This window comes from Megalobrama amblycephala, unplaced genomic scaffold, assembly GCF_018812025.1.
Source record: "Megalobrama amblycephala isolate DHTTF-2021 unplaced genomic scaffold, ASM1881202v1 scaffold405, whole genome shotgun sequence".
Classification (NCBI taxonomy): Eukaryota; Metazoa; Chordata; class Actinopteri; order Cypriniformes; family Xenocyprididae; genus Megalobrama; species Megalobrama amblycephala.
In genome coordinates, this window is record NW_025953360.1 from 170890 (window position 1) to 192449 (window position 21560).

Sequence of the window (21560 nt, forward strand, 5' to 3'; positions counted from 1 at the left end):
ATCATGCAACACGAACTGGAGGTAAGAAACATTTTGCTAAATTGCAGCTAGTTTGATAGCTACAGAACTTAAAGATCTCCCTCTTTTCAATTTCTGTCTTGCTGCATTGAAGATTGGTTTAATTTCTTTTTTCGCGCAGTGAGGGAAAAAACACAGAGTTTAGGCCAGTCGGTTTGTAGCTCTGCTTCAACTGTGCGATATCCTCACGAAGGGCGATCAAAATTTCTGACATGCCAGAAATTCATCCGACCATGCGATTGCCAGTCGGGAGAGGTTTATCGCCACTCGTTTCCCCATGTACACTGCACGATCACTGCACGACAAATGACACACGACAAAGCAGAAAATCGGCCCGACTCAAAAAAGAGTCGCACGAGTCAGAATCCGGCTCAAAATCAGACGAAAATCGCACAGTGTATGCTTGCCTTTAACAAAGACATCTCTAGTGTTAATTTTGAAAACGGCTTATCTTGAAAAACAAAAGACAATTTGATGTTTGTCGTAGGAGAAGTCACACTGCAGGATTGTGCACCAAATCTTCTGACACTGCCAGAATTTCGTTGGAGGTAAAATTTGTTCGCAATGGTCATTAACCGGCTGTCTGTCAACATGTCAAACTAGCGATCAAAGACTACAGATTTTAGGCTAGGATTATAGGAATCTTTTAGGATTTGCTAAATTTGTCTCAGACGACCAAATCGTAGCCAGAATCGCACAGTGTGAACAAGCCTTTAGATGAACAGAGGTCAGTCTGCTGAATTTATACCTTGATTAACTGAATGCTCTCCACCTGTGCTAATTAGGTTAATTATCTTAACTTCCCGAACTTTGTTAATAAAACATAATTTTGTAAAAACTGCGTGTTGTGTAAAGTTCATAGTAATTGTTCTGACTTCATGAAGCCTCATGGTGTGAATGAACATCAAACTGACCAGAACAAACTCTTTGATATGTATATATGATATTGGATATGTTGTATTTGTTATACCCTCAACCTCCAATTAATCAAATACACATCTCTATAATCCTTAACTGCATCAAAAGATTTGGTCTTACCTTGGATGGTTTCAAGGTGGAGTCCACACCAGCTCAGTCAGGATCCGATGCTCTTGAGGCTTGATGGAAGTAATTAAATTACAGGTATCGATAATAGTTCTATGTAAAAGTAATTTCACTCTGAGACTTGTTTAGAGAGCTTTACGAATCACCAAATACAATGGCTTTGGTTTAATAACAAGATACAGAATAAAATAAAATAAAACATAAAAGCGAGCAAAGTCTTCTGTTGTACAACTTCCAATATAGTCTGATCACATCCTTTTTCCTGACATAAAACATCTCCTTGTTTGTCAAAGTATAAGATACATAGGTCATCTACGGGCTACACCCGTTCAACGACTTTTAACACATTTTACTAACTCGAACTTTATGACCTTCACACTGGCACCCACTAACGATTCTAGTTCGGCAAATAAGGAATACAGTTTGTTTAGCTTGCATTAAAAAACACACATATTCTTTAGCTTGCGGTAAAAACATACATCTTGGTTAGTACCAGTTCTCCTTAATACTTGTATTTGTATTGTCTTTACTTCTTGTTTCAGCAACTGAAACACACATTGTGGTTAGCTTGGTTATTACTAGTTCCTCTTAAGGCTTCTTGCTCAGCAAATGAAACGTACATTGTGGTTAGCTTGCCTCAACACTTCTAGATATGAAAGATAAAAACATACATCTTGGCTAGTTTGCATTTTTGACCTTTTTGGCCTTTACACACAATATTCAGACTCAACCGGCGCTGAAGCTTTTGTAGTCAAAGCTTCAACTTCGTTTGTAATCTGTTCCAGGTCACACATAAAAGTATTCAACATACATGATTGTTTAATAAGCATAATCAACTTCAAATTAATTCTTTGCTGCTGTCTTAGTAATTTAAACATCTCTTTGGCCTTCGGATCCATCTTCATTCCTCCCACTTTCGTTAGAGCCGTCTCCACGACAGATATCAAGGGTGAAACTGTTAATAATGTAGGAAGACAAGAATTTCATTCAATGACAGTCATGTGTGTGTGAAATATGATTATACAAAAATATAAATGAAAACATGGAAAGCTCCAAAAACAATCATAACTTCATGACATTCAGAACTAAAATGATTCCTGACACAAGCAGTATATGCATAGAATAAAAATGGACTATAACAAGTTTAATCTATCATTATTTGAGGCAAACAAAAAAAAAATATAATAATAAAAATAAGTAAAAGTGAGAATGAATGAGACAGATCTCCCTTTTTACTGACTCATAAGAGAGCCAGACTATCTCAACAGAAGAAGAGAAGCAAAGTGTCCAGTTTCTTAATTATGTGAAAGAATATCTTGTATTTCCATGGAAAAGCAGAAGTGGAAGAGAAACTAGATGTTCAAATAAAAAATGATGAAGAACGAGTTTAAAAATATACATTCAGGTTCATGGCCTCTTCTTCAGCTTCAGCTCCTTCAAAGGTTTTTTCCAGTGTGAATTTTCTGTCGCTCTTTCATTTCATCATCTTTAGTAAAGAACTTCCTGCTCTTAAACACACACCGCCGTGTCTTTTCTACTGTAATATTATTATTTTTTACATTTTTGTCTTCTGTTTTTCTTTTCTTGTTCAGGTCCATCAGATCTAAAAGAAACATTAAATCATGTGAGATTTCAAATGAGAGACAAACGTGAAATTAAAAGTGAAGCTCAAAGATCATGATGAGTTTAATAGTCATTTTAATCCCATCAGATCTGCCACGATTATGATTATTTTAATGTCATGAAGATGATTTGTGTTATAAATCACTAGTTTGGTCATGAAACTCTAGATCAGTGTTTCTCAACCCTGGTCCTGAAGGACCCCCAACACTGCAGGTTTTGTGTTTCTCCCTAATTAAACACACCTGATTCAACTCATCAGCTCATTAGAAGAAACTCCACTACCTGAAATGAGTGTGTCAGACAGAGGAGACTTTCAAAATGTGCAGTGTTGGGGGTCCTCCAGGACCAGGGTTGAGAAACACTGCTCTAGATGGAGCAGGCTTGTAATCTGTAAGATATCACATCGACTCAAGCTGATTGGTCAATGTTGCTTCTGCAGCCAATGAGATGCTTGCGCAATATTTAAATAGTTTCAGGGCTGAGTCTGAAATTTGGAAAATCCTGCCTTCAGAGGACACATTTCAAGACAGGAAGGCATCAAGGCACATCCAAATCCATTGCTAGCTTTACTTATCATCTCCTGAGATACCTTCATATGATCGATTTTTAAAGATGACACGGATGTATCCTTAACTGCCTTTAATATCCCACAATCCTGTGCTTTCCATTCTGTCAGAGTTGAGCTAGAAAAATAAAGATGGCATCCTAAAGTTGTGTTTGCTGGTAAGTTTGTGTGTAAATGTACGTTTTTGACCAACATTTTCCAATTTTGATGTCATTTCTAGCGAGGAATTACTACTGCATCAATTAAAGGGGCTCTATGTAAGAATGACTAGTGGTTAAAATGGGTACTGCAGTTCATATTTAAAATATTGTTTGCCCCGCCCCCTCCACCTCAGACTTGACGCTCTCACGGGTTGCCAGTTTGAAGACACGCACCGGGAGTGACTTTGGAAGGTGAGGTGACTTACACACTGTGAAATAATTAGTTGATTTATGGATTTATGATGAGTTGATATCATGTTTAATATGCTCCCATTCATAGAGATTTTTAGATGGATCCTGAGGCTTGTGTTACTAAATATATAACAGTAAAATTAATAACAATAAAAAATCCTCATCCACAACCTGGATAATTCAACAGCAGACACAAAGCAACAGCACCAACTATAGGTGGAGAGGAGAGATTTGGCAGTGACTAACTCTAAACTGAAGAGACATTGATCAGTACAAAAAATAAACTGCTTACCGTGATTTCAGACTGTGGTGATGTGGTTTCTGCACTGTATGGATCTTCATGTGTATCTTCAGGTGATTTTTAATTGTGAAACTCTTTCCACACTGATCACACGTGTGTGGCTTCTCTCCGGTGTGGATCCTCTCATGTGTTTTCAGATATGATGACCGACTGAATCTATTGTCACAGTGTGAACACTTGTAAGGTTTTTCTCCAGTGTGGATCCTCTCATGTGTTTTTAAATGTCCTGAATCACTAAATCTCTTGTCACAGTATGAACACTTGTAAGGTTTCTCTCCAGTGTGGATCCTCTCATGTGATTTCAGATGTGATGACTGACTGAATGTCTTGTCACAGTGTGAACACATGTAAGGTTTTTCTCCAGTGTGGATCCTCTCGTGTGTTTTTAAATGTCCTGAATCACTGAATCTCTTGTCACAGTGTGAACACTTGTAAGGTTTTTCTCCAGTGTGAATCTTCATGTGCATCTTCAGGTATTCTTTAGTAGTGAAACTCTTTCCACACTGATCACACGTGTGCGGCTTCTCTCTGCTGTGGATCCTCTCATGTGTTTTCAGATTTGATGACGTATTGAATCTCTTGTCACAGTGTGAACACTTGTAAGGTTTTTCTCCAGTGTGGATCTTCATGTGTATCTTCAGGTTACTTTTACAAGAGAAACTCTTTCCACACTGATCACATGTGTGCGGCTTCTCTCCAGTGTGGATCCTCTCATGTGTTTTCAGATTTGATGACGTATTGAATCTCTTGTCACAGTGTGAACACTTGTAAGGTTTTTCTCCAGTGTGAATTCTCTGGTGCACTTTTAAATGGTCAGGTCTAGTAAAAGTCTTCTCACACTCAAAGCACATGTACTCTCTCACACCAGTGTGTATTTTCTGATGTGCATTTAAAATTTTCAGCAGTGAAAAATTCTTTCCACACACAGAACATGAATGAGGCTTCTCCTTCGTATGAACTTTCAGGTGTTTCTTCAGAGCTGATTCCCCATGAAATGTTTTGCCACATTGATGACATGTGAACGGTCTCACTCCGGTGTGGATCCTCTTGTGTTCTTTAAGGTGTGATGGTACTGTGAAACTCTTCCCACATTGATCACATGTGAACGGCTTCTCTCCAGTGTGGATCCTCAAGTGACGTTTAAGATTTTGTTTGGTTGTGAAACTCTTTCCACACTGAGTGCAGGTTGTAGATTTCTAGATTTCTTTGTCATGATGTTCCTCCTCCACTTCACTCAGTTCTTCACTCTCCTCGGACTCTTCCATCAGGACTGAAATGAAAGAAACAAAAGTGTCATTTAATTTTCAGTATATCAAAACAAAATCATTCAAAGCAATAAATATTAAGTGAGAGTTCATAAAATTGTGACTTGCTGTGATAGACAACTACTTTAAACTATTCCAATCATTTAGAATTTATCTTTATAAATGAACTGCATATTAGGCATGTGACGGTATCAAATTTTCATGTTACAATAATTGCTTTAGCTTTTATCACGGTATACGGTATTATCACGATATTGAAACAAGCTGCAAAAAAAGTGTTGTCATACTAAATCAGGTTTAAGAACTCTTTCTTATAACAAAAAGAACTCTGTATATTTAAATACTATAATGAAATACACAAAAATAAATTTAAATGTTTCAAACAGATTAAAACGCAAAAGAATTATAAAGAACAACAGGTAACACTTTACAATAAGGTCTCATTATTTAACATTAATTAATGCATTAACTAAGATTAAGAATGAGCAATAGCAACATTTGTTACAGAAAGCATTATCTTCTCTTAGTTAAAAAAAACAACTGATCATTGTTAGTTTTAGCTCAGGTTCATAATGAGTTAACATGTTAACTAATATAGCCTTATGTCACTAAGTTTTACTGAACAATAACAAATTATCAGAACATTTTCAATCACTAGGGCAGGTTGTAGTCCAGATTAAAATATAAAAATGTTTAAGTTTATGAAAAATAATTTACCTATTAAGTCTTTCAGTGTTAAGTATTTGGTGCTGTGATATTGATAAACATCATTGTGAATACAAAAAACGATTGACTGTTTGAAGCATTTTAAAAACTTCACTAGCACAGCTGCTTTGTTTCCAGGGTTTCCGGGGTAACCGCTGCATTTCTGCTGTTCCATCTGCTGTCAGAAAGTGAATGTTTACTTTCATTCAGTGCGTCTCTTCTCTCATGCACGTTGGGCTTGTTTACATCCGAGTATGCATCTTTTGACGGAGCATACAGCGGTGTTGTGCATTTTATACGGTTGATGGTGAAAGTATTCTTAAAATGGATTATAAAATTTCAATAATTCATAATAAATAACTATACACAGTATTTTAAAAGTGCCCACAATAACAATATTGTGCATATTCATTATCGTAATATAGCATATTACCGAATATCGGCACGTCTAATGTCCCTGAAACTTTCCATGAATAAAGTACATTAATCTTCCAATTGTAAGGAACCACCTGGCAGCCCAACAATGTGGATGAAGGTATAATGCATGTATGTCTTTTCAGTGCTCCTGTGAAGTTCTTTATTTAGTTTCAATTTAAATATTGCTCCAATAGCTCCACACTTAATCTGACTCTTTAGTGGACGCACCAAAGAATCAGGCCCAAATAAAGAGAAACACCAGCAGTGCCTTTTCTCCAGTGTTTACTGTAGGCAAAAAATGGGACAGTGTTACACAAATCATCTCTTCTGGTTTCACAATCTCTCTTCAGAGTGCTTCCCGCAAACTCATATTACAATGTATTTTCTTTACAGTATCTTAAATTGTTCTATTAAAGGTGCCCTAGAATTAAAAATTTAATTTATATTGGCAAAGTTAAATAACAAGAGTTCATTACATGGAAAAGACATACAGTGAGTTTCAAACTCCACTGTTTCCTCCTTCTTATATAAATCTCATTTGTTTAAAAGACCTCCGGAAAACAGGCGAATCTCAACATAACACCGACTGTTACGTAACAGTCGGGGTGTACGCCCCAATATTTGCATATGCCAGCCCATGATTGAGGCATTACACAAGGGCAGGACGTCTGGATGTGCACTGCTGAATAATCAGACTAGGTAAGCAAGCAAGGAAAACAGCAAAAAATGGCAGATGGAGCAACAATAACTGACATGATCCATGATAACATGATATTTTTAGTTATATTTGTGAATTGTCTTTCTAAATGTTTCGTTAGCATGTTGCTAATGTACTGTTAAATGTAGTTAAAGTTACCATCGTTTCTTACTGTATTCACGGAGACAAGAGCCGTTGTTATTTTCATTTTTAAACACTTGCAGTCTGTATAATTCATAAACACAACTTCATTCTTTATCAATCTCTCCAACAGTGTAGTGTTAGCCGTTAGCCACAGAGCATAGCCTCAAACTCATTCAATATTAAATGTAAACACCCAAATAAATACAATACTCACATAATCCGATGCATGCATTCAGTATGCATGACGAACACTTTGTAAAGATCCATTTTGAGGGTTATATTAGCTGTGTAAACTTTGTTTATGCTGTGATAGAGTCGAGAGCTCGGGAGGGGGCGGAGAGCGCACGATTTAAAGGGGCCGCAACCTGAAATCGGCTCGTTTCTAATTATGCCCCAAAATAGGCAGTTAAAAAATTAATTTAAAAAAATCTATGGGGTATTTTGAGCTGAAACTTCACAGACACATTCAGGGGACACCTTAGACTTATATTACATCTTTTAAAAAAAAGTTCTAGGGCACCTTTAAATAAAATGCATAACACCAAAGGCACATATGGGTTGTTGACGTGACGTGGCATTTTCACTGTCACACATGACTAGGGTTGGGAACCGAGAACCGGTTTTCATCCGGAACCGGTAGTGTTTTTTGAAAAGAACCGAAACCATGCAAGATTTCTAAGTTTCGGCTCTGAAAACGGTTCTGGTGTGACGGATGGGCGAAGTGTGGGAAGTGTATCCTTTAATAGAGATGTCTCACCACATGAATATTATAGCAATGAATGCACTGAAAAGCCCTCACGCTACTCATAATTGTCAGATATCAATGCAGAGAGAGAGAGAAAGAGAGATGCGAGATGAGAGAGATTTCCCATCAGTGACACTTTATAAGCTGCACTCAAACACACACATCGCTGAGAAGCTTGCATTTGGATCTACCACCCTGTCGTCTCGATTCCAAACATCACAGAATTGGTGTACGTATTCTTCAATAGATAAGTCTCTCTGCCTAAGTCGTAATAGCTGGTCAACTGGATCCATGGTTGGACTGGAAATGTTCATAAAAGCCACTGAATCTTGGTTTGGCAGAGTATTCTGTGATGTTTGGAATCGAGACAACAGGGTGGTAGATCCAAATGCAAGCTTTTATTAAAATGAGCGTAGTCATACAGGCATTAGGTCAAACACCAGCAAACAGATACAGGATACAGGCTAAACAATACTCAGCGATGTGTGTGTGTTTGAGTGCAGCTTATAAAGTGTCACTGATGGGAAACAGGTGTGTGCGTGTGTGTGTGTGTGATTGGTTACTAGATGGGGAATTGTGGGAAATGTAGTCCAGAGTGATGTGTGACTGTCCCTGCATCCCAATGTGCATTCTATCCACCCTATTCACCCTAGGGCTGGGCGATATATCGCATGCGATTGTCACGCGCATTTCGTCAGTAAAGCCGGTTCCCTGATTACCACAAAATCGCTATCACCTGCTTTTAAATGGAGCGTCATTTAATAGACAGAACCGTAGATCACTGACAAGCTACGCAATATCGCATTCATTATCACAGATGAATCACCTTCGATAATGAACGCGATATTGCGTAGCTTGTCAGTGATCTACGGTTCTGTCTATTAAATGCCGCTCCTCTTGAAAGCAGGTGATGGCGATTTAGCGGTAATCAGGGAACCGGCTTTACTGACGAAATGTGCATGACAATCACATGCGATATATCGCCGAGCCCTAATTCACCCTAAATAGTATTGAATATTACTAATTGTCACGGGAAATCACAGAGATGAACAGGCAAGATCCATTTGCAGCAATTTAATGGGGTAATCCAAAGAGTAAATCCAGAAGCAGGCAAGGGTCAAAATCCACAGTAACAGTCCGTACACAAAACAAGAAAAACACACAGAAAACCAAAACAGAGAAACCAGGAACATTCATGAAGAAACCATAACAAGGCAGAGACAAACCAGGATAGAAATAGACAGACACTAATGAACAAACATAAAACAGCTGTGTGCAATAAGACAGGATAATGAGTCTGGGAGGTGAGTTATGGGTAATGAAGTCCAACAGTGAAACCAAGAGTCCAGGTTGGAGTGCCCTCTAGTGGTTGATTAGGGCACGCCCACTAGTGATCATGTCATTACCCCCCCTCAAAGGAGCGGCTACCAGACGCTCCACTAGACAAAAAAAAAACAAAAACACAAAAAACTCAAGAGGGAGGTGGACAGGAGGAGGATCAGGGGGAGGGATGGCAGGCCAGGTCCAGAGTCCCCAACTGAAGGCCAGGGGGGAGCCGGAGGAACCAGGGAGGTTCTAGTGGGATCGGGGTTCTGGCTAATTGCCAGGGCGGCGCTGGAGGAACTGACCAGGCGGGCGTCGGCAGGTCTGGAGTCCTGGCTGATTGCCAGGGCGGCGCTGGAGGAACTGACCAGGCGGGTGCCAGCTGGTCTGGAGTCCTGGCTGAGTGCCAGGGCGGCGCTGGAGGAACAGACCAAGCGGGTTTCGACGGTTCTGACGGCCTGGGCGGTGGCAGCCGCAGGGCAGACCAAGGGTGCTCCGTGGCCGTATCAGGGAGAGCGGGCAGCTCGGTGATGGCCTCCGTGGCCGTATCAGGGAAAGCGGGCAGCTCGGTGATGGCAGCGGGCTCGGGCTGCTCTGGCGACGGTGGCAGGGCAAGGCGCTTAGTTGGCGCCGGCAAGGGCAAGGTGATTAGTTGGCGCCGGCAGGGCAAGGCGCTTAGTTGGCGCCGGCAGGGCAAGGCGATTAGTTGGCGCCGACAGGGCAAGGCGCTTAGTTGGCGCCGGCAGGGAAAGGCGCTTAGTTGGCGCCGGCAGGGAAAGGCGCTTAGTTGGCGCCGGCAGGGAAAGGCGCTTAGTTGGCGCCGGCAGGGAAAGGCGCTTAGTTGGTGCCGGCAAGGCAAGGTACTTGGGAAAATGAAGAACAACCTCTAGAGTGGTCTCCAGGTCTTGAAAGACGGAGGAAGCCCTTCTCCTCCTTGTCCTCCTCTTATGAGGCGGTGGCTCTGTGCCTACCTCATCTGTAGGCACCGAAGTGGACCCACAGGCTGGAACAGACTCTGAAATGGACTCCCTGGCCGGAGTGGGCTCTGGAGTGGATTCACTGGCTGGAGCGGGCTCTGCAGTGGACTCACTGGCTGGAGCGGGCTCTGGAGCGGACTCACTGGCTGGAGCGGACTCACTGGCTGGAGCGGGCTCTGGAGTGGACTCACTGGCTGGAGCGGGCTCTGGAGCGGACTCACTGGCTGGAGCGGACTCACTGGCTGGAGCGGGCTCTGGAGTGGACTCACTGGCTGGAGCGGACTCACTGGCTGGAGCGGGCTCTGGAGTGGACTCACTGGCTGGAGGGGACTCACTGACTGGAGCGGGCTCTGGAGTGGACTCACTGGCTGGAGCGGACTCACTGGCTGGAGCGGGCTCTGGAGCGGGCTCTGGAGCGGACTCACTGGCTGGAGCGGACTCACTGGCTGGAGCGGGCTCTGGAGTGGACTCACTGGCTGGAGTGGACTCACTGGCTGGAGTGGGCTCTGGAGTGGACTCACTGGCTGGAGCGGACTCACTGGCTGGAGTGGGCTCTGGAGTGGACTCACTGGCTGGAGCGGACTCACTGGCTGGAGCGGGCTCTGGAGTGGACTCACTGGCTGGAGCGGACTCACTGGCTGGAGCGGGCTCTGGAGTGGACTCACTGGCTGGAACGGACTCACTGGCTGGAGCGGGCTCTGGAGCGGGCTCTGGAGCGGGCTCTGGAGCGGACTCACTGGCTGGAGCGGACTCACTGGCTGGAGCGGGCTCTGGAGTGGACTCACTGGCTGGAGTGGACTCACTGGCTGGAGTGGACTCACTGGCTGGAGCGGACTCACTGGCTGGAGCGGGCTCTGGAGTGGACTCACTGGCTGGAGCGGACTCTGGAGTGGACTCACTGGCTGGAGTGGACTCACTGGCTGGAGTGGACTCACTGGCTGGAGCGGGCTCTGGAGTGGACTCACTGGCTGGAGCGGACTCACTGGCTGGAGCGGGCTCTGGAGTGGACTCACTGGCTGGAGCGGACTCTGGAGTGGACTCACTGGCTGGAGTGGACTCACTGGCTGGAGCGGACTCACTGGCTGGAGCGGGCTCTGGAGTGGACTCACTGGCTGGAGCGGACTCACTGGCTGGAGCGGGCCCTGGAGTGGACTCACTGGCTGGAACGGACTCACTGGCTGGAGCGGGCTCTGGAGCGGGCTCTGGAGCGGGCTCTGGAGCGGACTCACTGACTGGAGCGGACTCACTGGCTGGAGCGGGCTCTGGAGTGGACTCACTGGCTGGAGTGGACTCACTGGCTGGAGTGGACTCACTGGCTGGAGCGGACTCACTGGCTGGAGCGGGCTCTGGAGTGGACTCACTGGCTGGAGCGGGCTCTGGAGTGGACTCACTGGCTGGAGTGGACTCACTGGCTGGAGTGGACTCACTGGCTGGAGCGGACTCACTGGCTGGAGCGGGCTCTGGAGTGGACTCACTGGCTGGAGCGGACTCACTGGCTGGAGCGGGCTCACTGGCTGGAGCGGGCTCACTGGCTGGAGCGGGCTCACTGGCTGGAGTGGGCTCTGGAGTGGACTCACTGGCTGGAGCAGACTCACTGGCTGGAGAGGGCTCTGGAGTGGACTCACTGGCTGGAGCGGGCTCTGGAGTGGACTCACTGGCTGGAGCGGACTCACTGGCTGGAGCGGGCTCTGGAGTGGACTCACTGGCTGGAGCGGACTCACTGGCTGGAGCGGGCTCTGGAGTGGACTCACTGGCTCGAGCGGACTCACTGGCTGGAGCGGGCTCACTGGCTGGAGCGGGCTCACTGGCTGGAGCGGACTCACTGGCTGGAGCGGGCTCTGGAGTGGACTCACTGGCTGGAGCGGACTCACTGGCTGGAGCGGGCTCACTGGCTGGAGCGGGCTCACTGGCTGGAGCGGGCTCACTGGCTGGAGTGGGCTCTGGAGTGGACTCACTGGCTGGAGCAGACTCACTGGCTGGAGAGGGCTCTGGAGTGGACTCACTGGCTGGAGCGGGCTCTGGAGTGGACTCACTGGCTGGAGCGGACTCACTGGCTGGAGCGGGCTCTGGAGTGGACTCACTGGCTGGAGCGGACTCACTGGCTGGAGCGGGCTCTGGAGTGGACTCACTGGCTCGAGCGGACTCACTGGCTGGAGCGGGCTCACTGGCTGGAGCGGGCTCACTGGCTGGAGCGGACTCACTGGCTGGAGTGGGCTCTGGAGTGGACTCACTGGCTGGAGCGGGCTCTGGAGTGGACTCACTGGCTGGAGCGGACTCACTGGCTGGAGCGGGCTCTGGAGTGGACTCACTGGCTGGAGCGGACTTACTGGCTGGAGCGGGCTCTGGAGTGGACTCACTGGCTGGAGCGGACTCACTGACTGGAGCGGGCTCTGGAGTGGACTCACTGGCTGGAGCGGACTCACTGGCTGGAGCGGGCTCTGGAGCAGACTCACTGGCTGGAGCGGACTCACTGACTGGAGCGGGCTCTGGAGTGGACTCACTGGCTGGAGCGGACTCACTGGCTGGAGCAGGCTCACTGGCTGGAGCGGACTCACTGGCTGGAGTGGGCTCTGGAGTGGACTCACTGGCTGGAGCTGACTCACTGACTGGAGCGGGCTCTGGAGTGGACTCACTGGCTGGAGCGGACTCACTGGCTGGACTCACTGGCTGGAGCGGACTCTGGAGCGGACTCACTGGCTGGAGCGGCCTCTGGAGCGGACTCACTGGCTGGAGCGGACTCACTGGCTGGAGCGGGCTCTGGAGTGGACTCACTGGCTGGAGTGGACTCACTGGCTGGAGCGGACTCACTGGCTGGAGCGGGCTCTGGAGTGGACTTTCAAACTTTTAAATGCAGATTGACCACCCAAATCAAGACTACATTGTATATCAGCTGGTATGTACATATAGCCTACATTTATTTAACATCTTTTGTTGTTTGATTAACATTAATGACAGACAGGTAGGCCTATTTAATTGGGCTGCTGAATGCATGGACGTAACTGACGCATATCCAGTTATTACCCACCTGTTTACGTCCACTTAAGCCATAACCGACTGTATTCACGCAAGATACTCCACACGATGGACATTTAGACATCTGTGTGCACGTGTATTTGACCATTCAGGCACGAGGAGAACTGATCGCGTACGCGAGAAAGCGCTTTTGTTGTGTGTCATTCAGCGCAATTCCGCCTATCCCTCCTTCACTAACTGCACGTAAATAACGAATTGTGTGATTGGATTGTAATTTTGTGCTTCGACGATCATTTGGCTGTAAACTGAAATTATATTCAACCCGCCAAAGTGGCTAGTGGGAGTGACTGTCTTACAGTCTGAAATCTGACTGTCTCACAGCTGAAATCTACCCGCATTTGGCGGGTTGGCGGATGTTAATGTCAAGCCCTGCTGATCTGATATTAATGATTCATGTACAGTCAGATGTTCTTTGGGTTAGTAAATCAAACCCGTAACTAAACGTCAACTTGCGTTGTTTCTCTTAGTAGGATGAAAATAATTATTTAACGGTGATTAAAATACATAAAGAAAGCGATCAAAGTAAGCTCCCTTTGCAATCGTTGGAGCAACACGAGCTGAAGCGGTCAATCAAACAGCGCGAGTTTATCAGTAACTAATGCGCAAAACTAGTTTTATTCAACAAATCTTTTAGTTATATTGCATTTGCACTGTTAGTGAAGATGAAAGCATTCGTTAGTGTGCAGAGTTTCAATGACGAGATCATTGCTTTCATGCGCTCAACATATGTGATCGGCTACAGTGTTCATCACTGCAACCTTTCATGCAACGATCTAAATATAATGCCATAGATCTAAATGTAATGCAGCACTTTTCACGATTAGTTAACTCTCTGAGGTCTGAAAACGCGCCGGTGCATTTTGCAGGATTTTTTTCACATTGCAGCAAAACAGACTTAAAATACTCCGTCATTTCTTGTCATAGAGACATAAGTAATATATCAATTGAAACTATAGAATATCTTCTTTTATTTGTGTACACTCAGAGTAAAAACACAATGTTGTGCTTTTTGTAAAATAAAGAAAACTAACATGATGCGTGATTTCTCCTCTCCCTCTGAACGAACTCCAATCTGATAGTTCTCAGAAAATGAACTGTAACTTATGAATACTAATGACAAAAAAATGACACTTGTTGAAATGTCAGGTTTTAAATCGTGTAAGTCAAATCAAAAACAAACATTCTGTGTTTATGTAATCTGTATGAAAAGAGAGCCATGTCAGAAGTCTGTGATTCAGCTCATTACCCGCTAATGCGGCCACGCCCACGGAGCCAGCGCTATTCAGAGGCAAATTCAGAGGCAATACATGCATACATCGTCTCAATCGTGTATTTATTGTCTTGAAAAGTGTTTATTTGGATGGTAAAGCAATGGTTAGCGATCTCTAGAAGACATGCTGTTAGTTCCTGGTTCTGTCAGGACCACTATCGTCAAATATGATAGATAATGCATAGAGTTTGTATTGGCGGTATGGTTCTGTTCTGGGCAAGAACTCCCTGCACCTCCATGCAGCTTAGCATGAATAAGAGCAGGGAGAGCATCAATAAACCCCCTAGGGGAAACAGAACAGGACCAACATATGCAGATATCATTGAATGTCATAATTAACGAACACATATTTCGAGAATTAATCTGATTAGGGAAATAATAAGACCATCCTGACTGAAGAGAGGAGGAGCTGGGGATGGAGGAGGGTAATTTGCTCCTGAGAATGCAATAGCTGCTGATAATACTGAGGAGCTTATATATAGATGCTGTGATAGGCATCGTATTCCTATAGGTAGACGCAAGTCACCTGGGAGTCAGCTGATGCAAGCTTGACTGACGTGACCTGCCAGAACTGACACTAACGCTAGATTTCTGTCAGGACCACTATCGTCAAATATGATAGATAATGCATAGAGTTTGTATTGGCGGTATGGTTCTGTTCTGGGCAAGAACTCCCTGCACCTCCATGCAGCTTAGCATGAATAAGAGCAGGGAGAGCAGCAATAAACCCCCAAAACAAACCATATGCCGATATCCCCCAACACAAACTGAGTGCGAAAATCTGAATGCATGTTTCTTTAAAATGCAGTTACCTGAATGAGGAATGAGCCTGGCTAGTGTTGTGTTTTTATTAATAAATGGGGAAGCTTACACCCTTAGCGGCAGCAATCTGATACAACAAGCATGTTGTAGTGCATTTAGTTAGCGATTTTATATATTATAGATATAATGGGGGAAGCTTACACCATTATCGGCAGTCTAGTCGGGGAAGCATACACCCAATGCCTAATACATATTTATTTATTATTTATTTTTCTGTCTCCTATTGGGGGAAGCTTACACCCCTAGCGGCAGCAACTGATACAACAAGCATGTTGTAAATCACAGACTAGTAAAAACTATGGTAGTCTGGTCGGGGAAGCATACACCCGCAGCAATAGCTCTGAGTTAGATGCAGCATGCAGCTAGGCACGAATACAGTGCTTCCTCATCATGAACAATTTCTGCTCCAGTCGGGCTGATTCCTTCGGCTGTGGAAGTGAAGATGACGACTCCCATGATTTCACACTCCTACGGGATCAAGTTCGATGTTGTTAGGGTTGAATAGAAACCTCACAGTATGTGCTTATAATATGCAGCAATGACACTACAGCTTCGGTAACAAGCAAAAATTATTATTTTTTTTTTTATATTTTTGCCTTCCATAGCAGCTACATAGCCTTAAGAACAGCTTGTTATAAATAGCAACTATAGCTTTAAGAAGGAGCGTTTTCAATAGCAAAGTAGCTTTAGGAACGGCTTGTTCCAAAAGCAACTAAACCTTTAAGAACGAGCGTTTCCAATGCACTATAGCTTTGAGAAAAACGATGTTTACTATGTGCTGCGCCACAGCAGAAAATCCGTTTGCACCATGAATAGTTGTTTTCTGTCTCTACTGCAAGCTGCTTGAATCTGCGATGTATAGCGCTAAACACAGGCGATCCGACCAGCGTGTATGTTGCTATACAAACGAAAGTGACCCAATAAGCGTGTGCAACGATCGAGCCGGTTGCCACGACAACAGATAAGTAACGCACATCACCAAATACGATCGCAAAAGTTTTGCAAAAACAATTTTACTGAGAAGGACTAGAAGCCTAAGCAACACTGATAGCTTTAACAACAGCATGAGTTAGCTTTAAAACAATGAGCATTAAAAGGAACTTAGCTTAGCTTCGTGGAAACATTCAGAGATGAAGTTGAGTGAAATAGCCGAAGTGGATGAGATGATGCTGTTTGCCTGTCGAATTTGCTCCTGAGAATGCAATAGCTGCTGATAATACTGAGGAGCTTATATATAGATGCTGTGATAGGCATCATATTCCTATAGGTAGACGCAAGTCACCTGGGAGTCAGCTGATGCAAGCTTGACTGACGTGACCTGCCAGAACTGATGCTAACGCTAGATTTCCTTTTCTTCTTTATATGAATTTGTGGCCTAAAGGTGTACAGAGAGCGCCCTCCGGCTGCAAGTGTGAATTAAAAACACCATTCCTGAAATGTCTCTTCTTCTTTAGAATAATTTGTGGACTAAATGTGCACAGAGAGCACCCTTCGGCTGCAAGTATGAATTAAAAACACAGTATCCAGCACTCATAGTGATGACAATAAATATTACTTCTCAGTATAGAAAACTGACATAAATATATAAGAATCCATCAATATTTCTCCAAATGTGCATGCTTTTAAGCTAAAAGCCTATATGAAATGCCATAGAGGTAACATAATTGTTCAGACACTTTGCATCACAGAAATAAATTATATTTTAAAGAATATAATAGAATACCATTATTTTAAATTGTAATAATATTTCACAGTATTGCTGTTTATGATGAGCTGAGACATTATTAGGGTTAATTAGAGGGTTTTTTTCACAGCCTACCTGACTGAAAGGCCTCATTAATATGCAAGTCATTTCAGGTCATTATTATGCAATTATTTTGTCTTCTCAGGTGTAAATGGCCCATTATTCATGATCATTCACGCCTCCACGCATACTGTGTTTCTTGACAAAAAGTGTCTTACAAAAACTAAATCAATATATTGTTTTATATGAAGGAGTAGGCAGCATAATTTTTACATAATTCTGAAGCAAAAACTCTAGTCTACAACTTCCAATACCCAAAAGTCTTGTGAACACAGATTTAATATACTTATTTTGGCCTTATGTCAGTGACTTAAGTTTTTTGTTTTTTTCAATAACCACGCATAAACATTATTCCTTCAAAAATACAAACATGTACATACATATTCCTCACATATTATGGTAGCCTAGTTTGTGCTGAATACAGTGTAATGACACTTTTGTCATTTATATGTTTATGAACAACTGAAAAAAGCACAAATGTCAGGGCATGTCAAAACTTCTCCAAGCCCCAATTCAGCCTCAGACTCCAGAGGGTTAACCTTGAGAGCTGTAATAGTATAGGCACTAAAAGAGAGAATAATACTTGGCTATTTCAAATGGAAAGATGTTAGCCAATCACAGCAGTGGACGTTTACACAGACGTTTCACAGCAGACACACCCCTTAAAACAGAGCGCTCAAATCAGAGGATAAAGTCAGGGTAGGAAAAATGCCTTTTATTTATAAATTATGACAATTCTGGATGTAAAAAGCATACTTACATTATAAGTGCACCCCAGGAAACATTATAAAACACTGAAACAACACAGTTCATGAACCCTTTAAAAATGTCTGAATCACAGAATCATCCAATTAAATCACTGAATCATTCTTTCAGAAACAAGTCTTTATGAATCCAACTTACAAAAATATTGTTTCACCTGTCTGGATCTTACATGTGTTCAAGCATCTTATCTGTGGTAACACTTTACAATAAGGTTCATTTATGAACTAACCATGAGTAATACATTTGTTAATGTACTTGTTAATCCTTGTTAATGTTAATAAAAATACAGCCGTTCATAGTTTGTTCTAGTGGCAAGGCTACAGAAGGGCCAGGGCGGCACTGGCCCACCCAGATTGATGGCTGGCCCACCTAATCAAAGGTGCCAGAATATTTCGTTTTATTTCCAGACACTTCTCTCCAAACAAGCAAATGCAAGCAATTTGGAGCGGGTAAGGCCCGGATATAGTTAATTTCCCACGTTCCCTTCCGTCTCAAGTACATATGAGTGGGCAAGTCTTTCTACTCCGGAAATACGCATTCGGCGCATGCACACACGCACCGTCCATGGTCATAAAAATACATCTGCGCAGAGAGTCAAAGCTATTTCACAGTCTAGTTGGCTAAACGTTTCTTGCTTGCGCCGACTGAAAACACATGAGAAACATCATGAGACAGTACTGAACACTGAACGGCCCATGTGGATTTGGATAAAACAGTTAATCGATTTGATGCCGTGCCCGAATTCTGCTAATTCTTTTGGAGCCTGTCCCTAGCGGCCAGTCGATGAATCGCAGTTTAAGTCACATCCGTATTGGCTTCACGAGAGACTGGGGGAGGTTGCCGCTTGGTTAAGATAAACGCTGTTCAGCCTGTATAGGTGTTTAAATTGACTGATGTTACTTGATTAAGTTCTGCTGCTATGACATTACTGATTCCATATCTATGTATGTTCGCTGTCAGTATTAGTTATATATGTAACTTATAAACACATGCACGGTCGCATTTCAGGTACCACGCATGCGCTCTCAAGTTGTTTACATATTAGTTTTCACGTGCACAGCTCATGCCCAGTATTAGCACACACACATAGTTTGCATTGTATTGAACAGGCACTCTGTTTATTCAAGTATTTCATAACAGATATTGTAATGTTATATTTTTCCTTTATTGATCAGTATTTTAAATAAGCTTTATTAATATTGTGTTTATTTTATATATGTTTATATCCATATTTATATTTGTATTTTGTATTCACAGAACCACACATTCAATAAAGAATTTGGATTATAACCTGAGTGAGACATCCTTGTTCTGACCGGATAAACTGTAGCCTTCAACCAAACCCGGACTAGCAGTTAGATAAAGAATCACAAGATTTTTCAAATGAACTTTATTGTAAAGTGTTAGCGAATATGTGTTTAGAAGTCTGTTAAATTCATTTTACAAGAATAATGAACACACAAAGCACTGTTTGTATTCAGTATTGTGCATTTTTCTACTTTATTTTATTAGTTGTTTAATTATGTTAATGGAACCAGAAAATGTATTCCTACACATAACAACAATTATTATTATTAGTATTGTCATAATTTAAAATGCAGTAAATGGTTTACATTTTTTAGCTAAATCTCACCTGTCCTATGGTGTGACTGTCTCAAGCATGGTTCAATACATTTTTTTAAAACAAGTTTTAAAAATTAAAAGGAAAAGCACACAAATGTTAATAAATACCTCAAGCATAATTTTTAGTAAATGGCAATATTATAAAGTGTTAAGTTTTGTTGTCCTTTGGTGCGACATCCCTAAATTATATTTTTTAATTAAAAATGTATGTTAAACTACATAATCATGGAAAATTATGCAAATGTGTCTTGCTAACTGCTAATGACAGGTTAGCTATGAATAGCAAGGTCATTAACTGACTCAAAAGGTTGAAATATCCTATGGTTTGACACCTTTTCTGTCACACCAGAGGACAAGGTCTCTTTAAAAAGCATTATAAATAATTAAATAAGATTATTATAAGACTTTCACACTATTCTGATGTTTTGCAGAAAATTTGTACTGTTTAGTATCACATTTTATGCTTATTTTCATGACACTTTTTTGTTTTTGAGAGAAAGAATTGAGTGAGAGAAATGAGTGGGAGGAAGAGGACATGGAATTATAGGGAGAAAATTAACAGGGATCCACATTTAGAAGGGGAAAGATCCTAGAGAAGGACGCAAAGTACAAAAAAACAAACAAACAAACAAAAAAAAACGAAATGACGCCTTAAAAATATCAGCCATATACTTTAAACTTAAACGTATGTACGATTTACTATTTCGTTCTCTCGATTTACTAAAACGTACGTGCAATTTACTATTTCATTCCCTCGATTTACCAAAATGTGCGCACGGTTTACCATTATGCTCCCTCAATTTACCATTTAATTCCCTCGATTTTTATTATATTTTATATAATTTATAAATGAGTGCGAGAACCCACAACCTCATGGCCAAACATATCGTGCCTCAACCCGCTACACCAACTCGCAGTATGCCTTAAATTGTCGTTTAAAGTTTAATTTATATTATCATAATATATTTGTTAAAGTGTCTTCTACTCCTGATTGACCCGCAGCTGCATCACATTATTGGTGTAAATCACTCATTTCTGTAATTGGATAACCTACTCAAAAGCGCAACACGCAAAACATATATTTCTAGCAGCTACTATGGCAGAAAAAAACAGAGAAAGAGGAGAGCCCCCAGCTTTACTCAAACCGAAATGGCCATTCTTTTAGATGAGGTGGTACTCCACAAAGACACACTTTTTTCAAATTTTCGGACAACAGTTACTAACAAAACAAATAAAGATATATGAGAAAGCATAGCCATGAAAATGGCAGCATCAAGTTCCCACCCACAGCGAGAGTGGGAAGTTGTGCGTAAAAAGTGGCACAATTTAGCCAATGCCGCCAAAGCGCGAGGTGCTGCACTCCGGAGAGACCGGGCAAGAACAGGTTGTGGGCCCAGCTCTGTGCCTGCACTCAGCCCCCATGAGGAAAATGCCCTGGCAATACTCTGAGAAGCAGCTTCACAGGGTATCTCAGAGGGTATATATCTGAGAGCAGGTGTTGATACCACTCCATGCTCTCAGAGCAGGCCATCCTTGCCCTCTTCCCCTGCCAGCCGTGGCAGGGCTTCTCTGGCACTGGCGTCACCACAGCTGTCTGCACCTTCATCAGCCTCCACTGTGGTCGCCCAGCACCAGCAATCCAGCAGTGGTTCCAGAAAGCATCCCTCTGAACGATGCGACTGCAGTCAAGAGCTGGTAAAGCTCGAAAAGGAGAAGCTGGAAGTGCGGAGGGGGATCGAGCGGAGTTTACAAGAGGCCAACAACCTCGCCCGGGCTACGCTGGAGGTGAAGGAGTGTGAAGGTGAAGCTTCAGATTCTGGAGAAACAGTATGCTTTGTCAGAAGCAAAATTTCAATCTCCATGCCAGGTCAAGGTAAGCGTGATTATGATACTCAGTAGAGTCGAGTGTTGTGTGTTATCTTTTTATTTAAAAAAAAATGTGATTACATTACAGATGAACCATCACCAACCAGTGACTGCGGGCTCCAGGAAAGCTGACTTTTTCTTTTTAATTATGTTTTTTTTTT

The 21560-nt window shown here is 42.9% G+C and overlaps 1 protein-coding gene across 1 annotated transcript; it reads right to left on the reverse strand.

The window, feature by feature from the left end:
* Positions 1-1096: 1096 nt before the first annotated feature.
* LOC125261372 (gastrula zinc finger protein XlCGF52.1-like) lies at positions 1097-20690 on the reverse strand. Its single transcript, XM_048179950.1, has 3 exons — positions 20679-20690; positions 3935-5139; positions 1097-2665 (listed from the first exon to the last, which is right to left on the reverse strand). Exons 1-3 carry the CDS (start codon positions 20688-20690, stop codon positions 2611-2613), a joined length of 1272 nt encoding a protein of 423 aa, XP_048035907.1. The 3' UTR covers positions 1097-2610.
* Between the last annotated feature and the right edge of the window lie 870 nt (positions 20691-21560).